Source organism: Pygoscelis adeliae, unplaced genomic scaffold (assembly GCF_000699105.1).
Source record: "Pygoscelis adeliae isolate BGI_AS28 unplaced genomic scaffold, ASM69910v1 Scaffold45, whole genome shotgun sequence".
NCBI lineage: Eukaryota > Metazoa > Chordata > Aves > Sphenisciformes > Spheniscidae > Pygoscelis > Pygoscelis adeliae.
Genome location: NW_008825114.1, coordinates 955860 through 968571, shown reverse-complemented (window position 1 = coordinate 968571; position 12712 = coordinate 955860). Strand labels below are relative to the sequence as shown.

Genomic DNA, 12712 nt, shown 5'->3' with positions numbered 1-12712 from the left:
TATTTAGATCCTGCTGGAATGTTTATCCGACTCCACACAGTAACACACTGTTAAATAACATGCAAGACAAAGCTTTTCAAGACAAATGTAGAGAAATTACAGAAAGGCTGTACGTTCAGGACACCAGTTTTGCTGGCTTTGTTGTTCTTTCACTGTCAGATGTGTGTTTTTTCTTTTCTACCAGGTGGCAGAAATAGGCAGTAGGGTACGGCTGGGGCAAAGCAGGCAGCTGAGAGAAGGAATTTGGGCTGATGTGGTTATGTGTTGCGTTTCCTTTACTGAGATATCTGCAGTCGCCCCCATACGATGGCCTTATCTACTCTGTAAGATGTTACCATTTCTGAACATTGCCTATAGATAAAATAAATGACAGTGGTGAATGGACTTTAATAATCAGTGTTTGCCAAGTCAGTACAACTGCATCAGGATAGATGATTTGACATCATTGTTATTATAATGATTTATTTATTTAGATTATGAAAGCATCCACAGTTTGCTTGGAGCTTCCCAGGCACACCAGTTGCTTCCAGTGGGAGGGGAAAAAAAAAGTTTATAATGAATGCATAATGTGAAGAAGTGTTAGAGAAGAAAATTTTAAATTACAATGGCATATCCAGATTGCCAGTTTTCACTGGGAGAGGTGAATGAGACAGTCCTATAAAATTCTGGGTTGTCATAAACTTTAATATTTTAAAAGATTTCTGAACAGCCTCTTTCCAAAAATGCTAGCAATCATATATTATGTGTAAGGAAAGGCGTGATCAGATATAACTATCAAAATAATTTGAAAGTGAAACCCTTGTTGTGGTAAATTTGAATTTCTAACCACAAGTACAAAATACTCCTGATAAAGCTGGTTAGGCATAACTTTTTGAAATAAATTATGGGAAAGCAATATTTTATCTTTGGTGATATTTAGGCACTGATTTAGGCACAGTTATGTTGTACTTGTCGTAAGATTGTCAACTCAGCATGAAGATGTCGTAAAAACCCACAGTCTAAACTACCAGCACAGCAAATGCCTTGCTTTTCTTTCACTTTTTCTTGTCATGTCAATACAGAACTTCATTCTTCACTAATCTAGTACATACCTAAAGGGTTTCCTATCTTACCATGTCCAGGAAGGATCAAATTAATCTCTGACTTCACTCCTCACTGGGTGGAGTAACTCCATAGATAAATTTGACATTTTGTCTTGATATTTGGAATAGCCCACAGTTCTACATCTGAGAACAAGATCCCATGTCCATATGTGGTATCCAAAAATGTATATTTGTTAGATAAGCCCATATGTCAGTGAGTGGTTCACAGCTGTGCCAAGTTTTCTTTGAGTAAACATGAAAATACCCAATCTCTCAGTAGCATACAGGATTTCATTTATAAGTCTGTTATTCTTCCGGAACTGGAGTAGCTGAGGAAAAGTCAGTCACATTCTTCCCATTCTACACGTTTCCTATGAAATACAGGATTAAAATCATTAACCTGGGGCGCAAATTTTAGAAGTCTCTATGCCACATGGAAGAGTAGAGGTAAGGAAGGGGTAGTAATTAAGCCCTCACAAAAGGTTTAATCAAATGAGGAAGCCCACTTTTGCATAGAGGAAAATAACTGATATTAAGTGGTTTGAGTGGGTTATGAGAGACCCAAGGCTCAGGCAAAGACTTCAATCTGTCAATCAGCCAAAGAACTAAATTGAGTCATGCCTCGAAAGTGACTGTTTTTTTTCCTCCTTTAAGTATAAAATGTGTCACACTTATAAGTAGTTTGTGTAATTGGGTGCCAATTAAACAATTATCTCATTATCTCTTAAGAACTAAATAAGATGCTTTGAAATACAAGAAAAATAAATATAATTATTACAGCTCTGAATTAAAGACTCTGCTTTTTTATTAGGTAAGTAAGTGCTCACAAAACACTTATTCCCTGAGTTCCTAAGGAAGTTCGACTTTTCAAGATAAGGCAGAAAAAGGGTAAAACAGTTCCAGAAGAAAAATGTGCAAATAACAAAAGTGGAAAAAGTGATGTCTGGATTTAGTCACCTGCTTTGCAAGATAGCAGGAAATTTCTTCCCTTAGTTTATCCACACAATTTCTGTTTATGAGAATCATGACAATGCTGAGGGAAGTGCTGTGGTTTGTCTCCATGGCAAAAACAAACTGGAATAGCTTTCTCACAGTGAGCGATCGTACATATAGCTATTCTTGTGAACTTGACTCACATGAAGGATTTAGGCATCTAAACCAGCTATAGGCTTCAGAGTGCAAATGGCACTTCTCCGATACCCCACTTGGTTGCTTTCAAACCTAGAGGCAATCAAAATCTGCTTAGCTGGGAGATGGAGTTGAAAGTTCTGCTCCTCACAAGAGTAACTGGTTTTTTTTTTCTGGATTTTAACCAATAGTTTTGCAACATGTTATTGTATTGAAGAATTTTAGATCAGGGTCTGAAAACTAGGTGTCCCCTTTTCTCAGTGTAGAAGGCTTTTACACCTCACTCAGAGCTGGGTCTTCTGCTGTGAGGCTACAGAGCCCCTAGGGCTGCTTGGTAGAGCTAAATCTTTGATACAGAACAAAAATTACTTTCATTCCAGAATCTAGTTTTGAAGAAAATAAATTCTTCTGGAATAAAACTGACTTCATTTTGCAATATTATATACACATTGTTAACTATTTTAGAATAGCTATTGCAGAACAACATACTTCTCTAGAACTAATCTTGTAAATTTAGCTTTGTACACAAGATGTAAGATCACTCTCTGGCTCAGCTCTAACTGTATGAAAAAGAAATTTTAAAGTAACTGTAATTTTTTTGTCAAATATACTGAAGGCATCCTTGCTAAATTTTCATGGATGCCAAATTCCTACTGAATCAGGGTCATCTTTCATTTTTTCCATTTTCCATGTCCAAATTTTAAATATGTATTTCTTTCTACCTTTTTGATAAGGGTAAGTATCAGTAACAGTAACCACTGTTTCTGATGCCTTCCTTTTTCTGTAAAGGGACATCTTAATCAACATGGAGTGGTGTGTGGGAGGGTATTCTGTGTTATTAAGTAGAAATGACTTAATTTTGTACAGTAATAAATCAGTTTTTAAAATCACAGAGTATTAATTTAATGTGGACCTGAAATACAACTCATTTCAAAAAGAAATTTCTGTGAAAATAATGTGTCACATTTTCAGTTCATCTAGATTGTAGTCTGTATGCTAGCAGATACGCGCTTTGTTTAATTTCTAACTTCCTTGTTTATTGTGGGCATGTCTATCTACAGGTCCAAATTGTAAATAAATGTGTGTTTCTTAAATGTTTCATTTCTTAAATGTTTTCAAAAGCCCTTATCATAAAAACCCAGACAACAAACAAAATTGTAATTTAACTCACTAATGACAAGGCCAAAACACCCACTTGTTTCAGTGGGGTAAAGGAATATACTTAACAGGTTTAATGTCTGTTAATATGCAGATGAATTCTGACCTTGCTCTCTGAGTTTTTCCTTGAAATTGTGGCACATATGGTGTCCCATGTTTCTTAGTCATCTATTTACCACAGATTAACCAGAAGATAATTCTACACTGTAATTAAACCATACATTCTCATTTAATTCATGTGGAGTGGTTACTACTAGGCTGCATAAGATCAATCACATTTGGCAGTCTTCTACCAAATCTGGAAATAGAAGCTTCTTATGGATATAATTTCAGTTGTGTTTTGCATGTGGTGGTTTTGGGTTTTTTTTTCTGTTTGAGTTTTTAAGTGTGTTTATCTCTTTATTTTCGTATTTTAAAGAAAGTTTGAAAGCATGTTTTCAGCATGATGTTCCTTTTGACTTTCTAGCATGTCACAGGATCTGTTGTAATTTAGCTGTATTTTGTCTTTAATTTTTTGTGTTTTCATAGCATATGTTGATTGATGTGGAGGTGTGTCAGCAAAGAAGTGTATTTTCTTATTTGTAGCCACAGAAATAAGTGTGTTTAGCTGTATTTTGGGTGGGTTTTTTGAGTCAAGTTCTACACCTGCTGTTCATATGCAACTCACGTTAAGCTCAGTAGGAGCCTCATGCTTTTGAATGAGATATGATGAGATTTTAAAATGTTCATAGCATATTCTGTTATGATGCTTTTTATGATTCATAGACTGATTACATAACAAAAGTCCTCCAGCAGTTCTTTTAAAAAGTAGCTACTTTTATCATTTCAGTAGAGCACATTTTATATACTTAAAAGATGAAAATATACCAAATGCAATTACTTTACTTCATAAGTTAACTGCAAAATATTATTTGAAGAAAGTTAACAAGTGTCCAAGTGTAAGTGCCTGAAATGAGTTGTGGAGAAAGGGATTATATGCAGTCAAAATTTGCCAATTTCTGAAGTTGTAAGTAGTTCTTTTTTTTCCTTAGAAAAGAAAGTTTCATGTCAAGTTTCATTTTGCTCGAAGTGTTTAATATGAAATCTCCCCTTAGGAATGTCAAATGGCGTACAGAGGAGCATATAAACAAAAATAGCTTAAAAAAGAATGGATGTTCAGCATCTTTAAAAAAAAATTCCTTCACAGTAAGCTAATTATTGAGATTTGTGTTCATGGTGCTGGTGATTTAGTCAGGTTCATCATGTAATGAGCAAGTCTCATTCTCTTTGGTTTTATGTTCTTTATGTTTACAGTAGGGTAACTGGACCTTTAGACATCTTCTTAGTTGAGTTTCCAGACGCTGTTTTGTGCATGTCTGAACTGCCTGTATGTACAAGATTGATTGATTATGATGGTCTACTGCTGTTACTAATTTGTTTCCCATTTCCGATTGGCTTTTACTTTTTACAGCTTTGAGCAGTAATTCAGTCCCCTACGCCTCCCTGATTGGCTCTGTGTCCTCCCTCTCTAGCCAAACTACCACTCAGTCCTTATATGATAATAACTCTCTCCCACGATTCGCTCGAAAAGGTCTAAACATCTTTGTCTCTATTATTTTCTCTGTTCAAGCACTGTTTTAGATGTACATCAGTCCACCTCCATTTCTGGATCAATCTAGAGTTCTCTTGTGCCTTTTCACTCACATATTTTCCATAGGGGTGCTTGATCTGGATCAATCAGTGTAATTGTTAGATGACTGTCACCCACACTCATTTTGAGAATAGCCAAGTTCTATTAAGTGAAATTTCTAAGAAAATGGGAGACAACCAGAACTAATTCAAATAAATTAGTACTTACGGACTAATTTGTTAATTGAAATTTATAAGAAATCTCCCCATTATATCTGACTATTCTGCTTTGTTAGTTGACTGACAGCTTGTCTTAATATCTACTTTAAATAATGTCTCACCATCACAGACGTGCTATGAAGGTAATATATAAATATATATGTATAGCGTCAGAAGAATTGGGGCCAGTGCTGCTGGACACTATTTTAGACTCTAGTATGACGCCTGAAATGTCAAAGAATCAAAAAGAAAACAAGAATTTAAAAAAAAAAGAAGAACATGCTATAGTGTGACTGTGTTGTAAGCACATGGTCTTTTTCAGCTGTGTTTACAGGAAATGCAAGTTAACTGTCTTTAGGCATGCTCTTGAAATTCATGGTGACAAAGCAAACTGCATTGTGCAACATGGCTTCCAGCTTGAGCCCCCTTGAGTCATCACTGTTTTCCCTTTGTAATTTCAAGAGATCTTGGGGTTCACTAGCTTAATTTTTCTAGCCAGCTCTGATTTCTTTCCACAAGCAATTGAAAACTCACTTTCATTTTAGGTGTGATAGTATAAAGCATGAGGAGAAGAATGTAAACATTTTGGAGAAGGGTCGTGAAGACTAATAGCATGAAACAAACATGTTCACAAATTTTTGCCTGGCAAATCTTCAGCTGGCAGATTGTTCTAGTTGACCCCACATCTTTTCTGTCTTTCTTTTGCCTCGCTGTCCCTATACTCCCTTCCACACCCATCTCTATCTCTGATTCCCAGCTCCTCTTCTTCTTCTTTTTCACTCAGTATCTTCATCAGTGGACAAAGATGTTTACACCTGAAGTAGATTGTAGGTACTTTTGGGGGTTGATAAATGGGGTTTCAGATTAAAGTTATTTTAAGGTACTAGTGCAGTCAGTATGTGTGTCCAGCCAAACTGTACAACCCCTGCCTCTACAATCTGCTACTAGTGAAAACATTTTTGAAGTTCTGATTGTCTGATGTCCAATGTTGTCTTCAGTGACTGTTGTCTAAAAGCAATCGTGCATGTTATTCTAGTCATTCATAGTTGCATGTGAATGTCAGTCACCTCAAAATTTCATACAATATTTAAGTATTTCTAATTTAGTCAGAATATGTAGTCAGTCTTCTAGAGCTTGATGCATTATTATTATTAATCCTCAAGCTATCCATTTCATTTTTTATAATTTATTTTATAAGTTAGTTTTATGTTGTTTTGAGGTTTCTTTGTTTTTCACCATTTCCTTTGCAGGTTCAGGTGTCTCCGGTTACTTCAGTAACCTTCATTCTTCAAGTTCGTTTTTCTTGATTATGCATAAGTCACTTTGTTTTCTGTCAAAACACTATTCTTTCCCCTTTAGGGCTCTTTCAGTGTCTGTTTCTCGGCTCACCTTTCCTCATCTAATTCAATGGAGTTTCCATTTCATGCAGTGCAGGAGGAGTTTGAAATGACATTAAGAGTCATTACTCAAAGCAGAGGTCGACATCAGGTCTAACTGTCTCATTTTTCCATGCCTAGCTAACCTCATTGACTCATATCACAGTAACTCTTTCCTCTACACTAGGATTGTTAGCTTTGGGAATATGCTTGGTGACTTCTTTTAATTTGGCTTCAGAGCTCATCTATCCAGAGCATGTCCTGCTTTGAGTAACCAAACTATTTGCCTGCTTCTCTCACATATGACATCTTTACTACTTACACATTTCTAGCCATTCTAACTATTGCATTTTCTAAATTTTAGAGCGATGCCATCACTGTAGTTTACTTTAAATTCTGTTGTTCTTTCTTGTTCAACAGGTATGGCCAGTCATCCCCCAATACCTATCTTGGAACTTGCAGATCACATTGAAAGATTGAAAGCAAATGACAATTTGAAGTTCTCACAGGAGTATGAGGTAATTTTCCCCACTTTCTCATTATTCAAATAGTTTAAATTGTCATGCTTTCTGTTTCCCTAGACTTTTCCCTGATATGTACCCAGGCTCATGGTGCCAGTTTTGTATGATATTAAAACCATGATAAAAAAAGTTCTCTGTGTAAAATGACTATGTTGATGAGGTGGCTCCTTTGCTTGTAACAATCTGTTCTCTTTTTATAAGGATACGTGTCAGGCAGATTCCATGGGCACATACTTGAAGTAGTGTGTGAATGATACAGCAATTACTCTCTTTAATATACACAAACATCCATCTACTCTGCAGATCCTTAGACTATTAAAGAAATCTCCTGTGTAATGTTGACAGGACATATACAATACAAGCTCCAAAGAAGTTACAGTCCACTATGTTCATTTTGGATGGATTAAAAGAATTTGCAGTTTCCTGGTGTCTTTCCTAATATAACAATTTCAAGACAATGTATTTTGCTCAGGTCAGTAATACCACATTGCTAATCTGTGAATGATGGTCTGTAAGAGCATGAAGGAATTTAACTGGAAGAGAGTAATCATTTACAAGCCACCTTGTTGGTAATCCATGGAGTATACCTCCCCAGACAGGCATTGGTACTGTAGAGACTAACAACCTGTCATGTCCATAACTTGTGGCTAAAGGGACTTAGGTAGCCATCCATTAAACACAGTAAATTATAGCTGTTTCTTCAATGCCAATATAGTCTATGTCAAAAATCTGTGGATAAAATATGCACTGAACCATCAGAAAAAGAATGCGTCTTTAGAGCAGCTATGGGCGGTCGTGTCAGTGATCCAAGGATTAACATCTCCCAGAGGGATCACTGAAACGGTATTTTCTTTGTAGTCTGTTGTGTCACTAATTCTTGCTTAAAACACCCCAAGACTTTGTTAGCATGGTGGAATAAAAACCCGTATTACTCTCATTTTTTTAGGGACTGCACATTTATTGCATTTGAAGGTTCATACGAACACTGACAGTGCAATAAAAAACACCGAAGACTTTCACATGTTGGTTCCATAGTAACATGTGACTGCATGGTACTGAGATCCTGTAAATGCCCCATGTATTTTGAAAGTCTTGACAGAAAATGTTAAAAATGAATACTAACTACTGTGATAGAGAACTACAATTGCTTATTATTTAGTTGAACGCGCTGTTCAGAAAGACCTTAAGACTGCTCTAAAAAATAATCTCATTAAATGTCAAAAGGAAAATATAGTCTCAACAATTCATGGAAATAAATTTGTTTGAAGAGCATCTCAGGATTGCTCTTTACTGTTGCAATCACAAAAAATGTGGGAGTATCTTCTCACATTTCTGTGTGTAAATCCTATGTTCTTAAGTACAAAGGTTGTAGCATATAAAGAATCAGACAGGGAAATTTATCTAACAGAATGTTCACCATTAAAAAAAATAACATTTGGTACAAATTTGACAATCATTTCCTGTTGTACTATGGGCAAATTCCTTGGAATATCTGCATAGGAAATTCCATTGAATAAATAAAAAATGTCATTACAAGTCATATAATGTAATATAACTTCCATAAAAATAAACAATACACCTTTACTATGTCTTGAGCATGTTGTGGAAATAACATGGTTCTTCTTATGCTGTAATGTAACTTAAAAGTTTTGGTGGTTTCTATTTCCTTTATTATTTAAATCACTAAAATCATTTTGAGAACATAATCTTAAGCATTTGTAGCCAGCATTGTGAAGATACATTAATTCATTAAATTCTTAGTATCTGTCCCTCCAGAACTTTTTACCAGTCTGTGTAAACAGCCCAGCTTTCACACTCTTTTTTTTTTTTTTAACAAAACTTACCATCTGGGGCAGAGTGGTCAGATGTTCAAGATAAAAATGTGGGCAACTGTAGGTCAACATCAAGCTTCATTCACATTGCTTTGCTCAAGATGGTTCAACATTTGTCTTTGAAATCAGCTTCAGAGATACCACTTTGTTTCCTAGATGGTTCCTCTAGTTCAAGGTTCATCCATTTCGAAGTAGAATTAGTGAAAAGCACTGCTTTTCACTTGTCTAGTGTAGGCAGTGGACTAAGTCTGCAGTTTGATGATCACTGTAAGTCATCCCCCTGTCTTGGCTGTGCATTCCTGTTGTCTCTCTTGTGCCAATCCTGGCACTAGAACATGTGCAGCTGTTCAAGGATTGTCTCAGGAAATAGATTCAGCTGAAAACTGATTGTTTTATTTTTCTTTGCTGTTCTCAGTTGGATCAATTCCCTGAACTAGCTCACCACATGGCTGCATGAGCTCTAGTGCCAGCACAAGGGAGCTGGTGGGAACATTTGTAGTCAGGGATTGGGACCTTCTCTTTCAGCAGCAGTCCTCACTAATGTCCCTTAAAAGCAACTATCCGATTCCAAGGCAGAAATGGATACAGATGGTAACAGTTCAGTTATTATCACTTCAGATTACGTTTGAACTGGTGACACAGAAGGAAAAAGAGATATTTTTCATCCTCAAGAGTTAAAGGTGTAACATGCAGCAAGAAACCACTGATCTTGGTAATAAAGTCCTCCGGCTAATTCCCATTTGGGGAAACAAACATTTTTCATCAGTTACCACTGATTTTTTTTTTTTTTTCCATAATGCCCCTTCCTCCTTGGCATTCCATTATTTTATTTTACTTTTTATGGAATTTCTTACATTGCATGGATGAAATTCTTCAAAAATAGACTGATGGTATGCAACAACTGTTATGACAACTTTGTGATACCATAAAATAAAATATATAGTATCCTGATGAACACCAACTTCTCATCCAGCTTGTAGAATTTCTTTCAGGAGGTTAGCTCTATTTCAAAAGGATGTTTTAATTTTTTTCTAGCACACCCTACTTTAGTTGCCACTTCAAAAGAATTACTTGTTCCACAACTGAAACAGATCTTTTCATATTCTGGGCACCCTTTTCAGCTCTTCAGAAGTATTTGAACACCTGCTCCTGTTCCATCCTTGTTCCTGTTCCATCCACTGCCTTTTGATCAGAATTTCTGATCAAAATTGCATACAAGTTTGTTTTTATCTTTTTAGAAGAGTATTGCTTCCTTGCCTGTTCCCACTTCCTCTTCAGACAGACAGAAACCTCCCTGACTCTTCACTACTTCCAAAAGGGAAAAAAAAGTTCTCTCACAGAAGGTGCACATTTACATGCTGTCTCCTCTGCTGATTTATATCCTCTGGCATAATTTTCTATTGAAACCCCCTAACTTCCTTGTACCCTCCTAGGGAAGGTGAAGGAAAACTTCTCTGTAGACCTGGACCATGAGAGAAGACAGGATTGCTTTCTTCAAATAATCCCAAACTCAGCCCACAATTCTCCATTCATCTGGCACAAAGCTTCCCAAACGGGTTTTTTTTTGGTGTTGGTTTTTTTTTTCTGAGAATGTGTTCCTTTTTGTGCTGTGTGAAATCTAGTTGAGAAAGAATCTGAAATTGCTATTGAAGAAATAAATAAGTTCAAACGGCATCCCTCTTCACTCTGGTTCTGAAAGGAACGCCCAGGGTAATGTGGCAAATTGAGAAAGTAGGTATTGCAAAAAAGTAAGTAGCAATATGCATAGTATAAACTATATATTCTCAGGAAAAAAAAAAAAAGGAAAAAAAGTAGAACTTCATTGCTATGATGTGGTAAAAGGAGTGTATTCTCCAGTATGGACCATCTTCCAGCTGTGTAATGTTTTCTAAGCTTCGACATCATTGATCGGAGGAGTTCCTACTTCTACAAGTCTTCAGAAACTATTTCATATGTCTTCTTCAGGGCTTCTCCTACACCAGCTCTTACAGGCGATGATCATGAGTACAGTGGAGACTTCTATCATTATAATTCTCTCACAACTTTACCTTGAATACCAGATTTCATGGGAGAACAGGGGCCAAGCCTTAAAGATTGTGACTATTGCAAGATTTAAATAAACTCATAATTCACCTCTTGGATAAACTGGTTTTGTAGTTTTAGCATAGATAGCGCTATGTCCTCTTCTCAATGAAGTTCATTTCTACTTTAAAATAAATTTTTCACAATGCTTCATTAATTATTATTATTATTATTAGCTTGCAATCCCCAAGACTTAGCAAAATGTTGGTTTAACTTGTTAACATGATATATCCTTTATGTCACATAGTTCTTCTGTATTCCCTAATTTAAAGACAAGGTTTTGACCCGAACTGATTGTTATGAAGCTTTTGCTGACTTTGGCAGTTTCAGTGGGATTTTTATGTAATGCAAGGCTCCATATGGACTTGACGGCTGCTAAGCAGAAAGCCATATTCATAAGAAACTGACCTTTATATCGTATCTCCTTCTTAACTCAGGCTTCAGAATTTAACAATAAAAAGTGGTCATGGCAATAGACTGACTCAGAACAGTAATGTTCTGCCTACTTTATGCAATACAATAGATGTATTTGTAAAGTTATTTCCTCCTATAACATAGAACAGAAAATCTGTTCCTCCAAAGCAGATTCCTGGGTCTTGTGTAAAATAGTTTCAAATTTACTACCTGAGATCTGTAGTCATAGCTTTACGCCCTTAAGGAAGTAGATTCAGATTCATACCGGTTTTGTGTGAGAACCTGGCACGGCAACACAAAAATTACACTACCGGCCTCTATGTGTTATTATAAGATTTACTGTGTATATGTGTGTGTGTACTGGTTAACTAATGTTACGAGAAGTTGTATATAATTTTAATGTTTTTCCTCATCAGACTTCTTTCTGTAAATTACAGCCAGTCTTTTGCTTTAACACGAAGTATTAGAAAAGGTGAAGATGCATTTTGACTCTATGCCACACTGCTGTACTATTACAAGTTTTATTTCAGCTTTTCAGTATCAGCCGGTAGGATTTGTGATGAGAAGACAATTTACTGAATATAGTACATTTATCTTTTTGTATCTGACGCTGCAACAAGATAAACACTGGACACTAAAACACAATAAATTTTATATGGTAGAAGCATATATAAAACTTATCATTGATATAAAACACTTTAAAAGTCCATGAAGAACGGATAACCTACTGAATGAATCTGTACCGAAGAAACAGCTGCACTTAACTGCTATATCATTACAGGTAATAGTGACTCATATGCAAAAATCAATTTCTTCTCAGCAAAAATTTGTTTTCTATTCTTTATCTTTACAACAGTTTCTTCTTTCTAACATTACAAACACCATTTATTGGTATTCTGTAACTTTACTTTCGTGGGATGTGCTCCATTTATTGAGAAACAATTAGTGTAGTCAGTGAACAATGAAAAGGTGTTTGTCTTCTTATTAATAGCACATATGCTGTTGCATTCACCTAGATTGTTTGGTACTTAGTTCCACCTAGGGTAGTATCCAAGCCAGCAGGATAGTTATGATAGAGAATTTAAAGACATAATGCAGGAATCTGAAGTGGCACTAATCAAGATTTATAGTAGTGTATTGTCTGCTTCCTTTGTGCTGTGAATGCTTCCTTGGGATAACAGCATTTGTTTATGCTTATGAAATTGAAAGAATATTCAGATAAAAGAAAGCTGGTGTTATCATATGAGGATGCTAGGTTTTGGTCTGATACCTAATGGTATTTTGCCAACGAA

The 12712-nt window shown here is 35.9% G+C and overlaps 1 protein-coding gene across 1 annotated transcript in view; it reads left to right on the top strand.

Moving 5' to 3' along the window:
* The window catches only part of PTPRD (protein tyrosine phosphatase, receptor type, D), a 289678-nt gene that overhangs the window by 207944 nt on the left and 69022 nt on the right, over nt 1-12712 (top strand). The window contains 1 exon segment of the mRNA XM_009328051.1: nt 6992-7089. Coding sequence (XP_009326326.1) covers nt 6992-7089 — 98 coding nt within the window.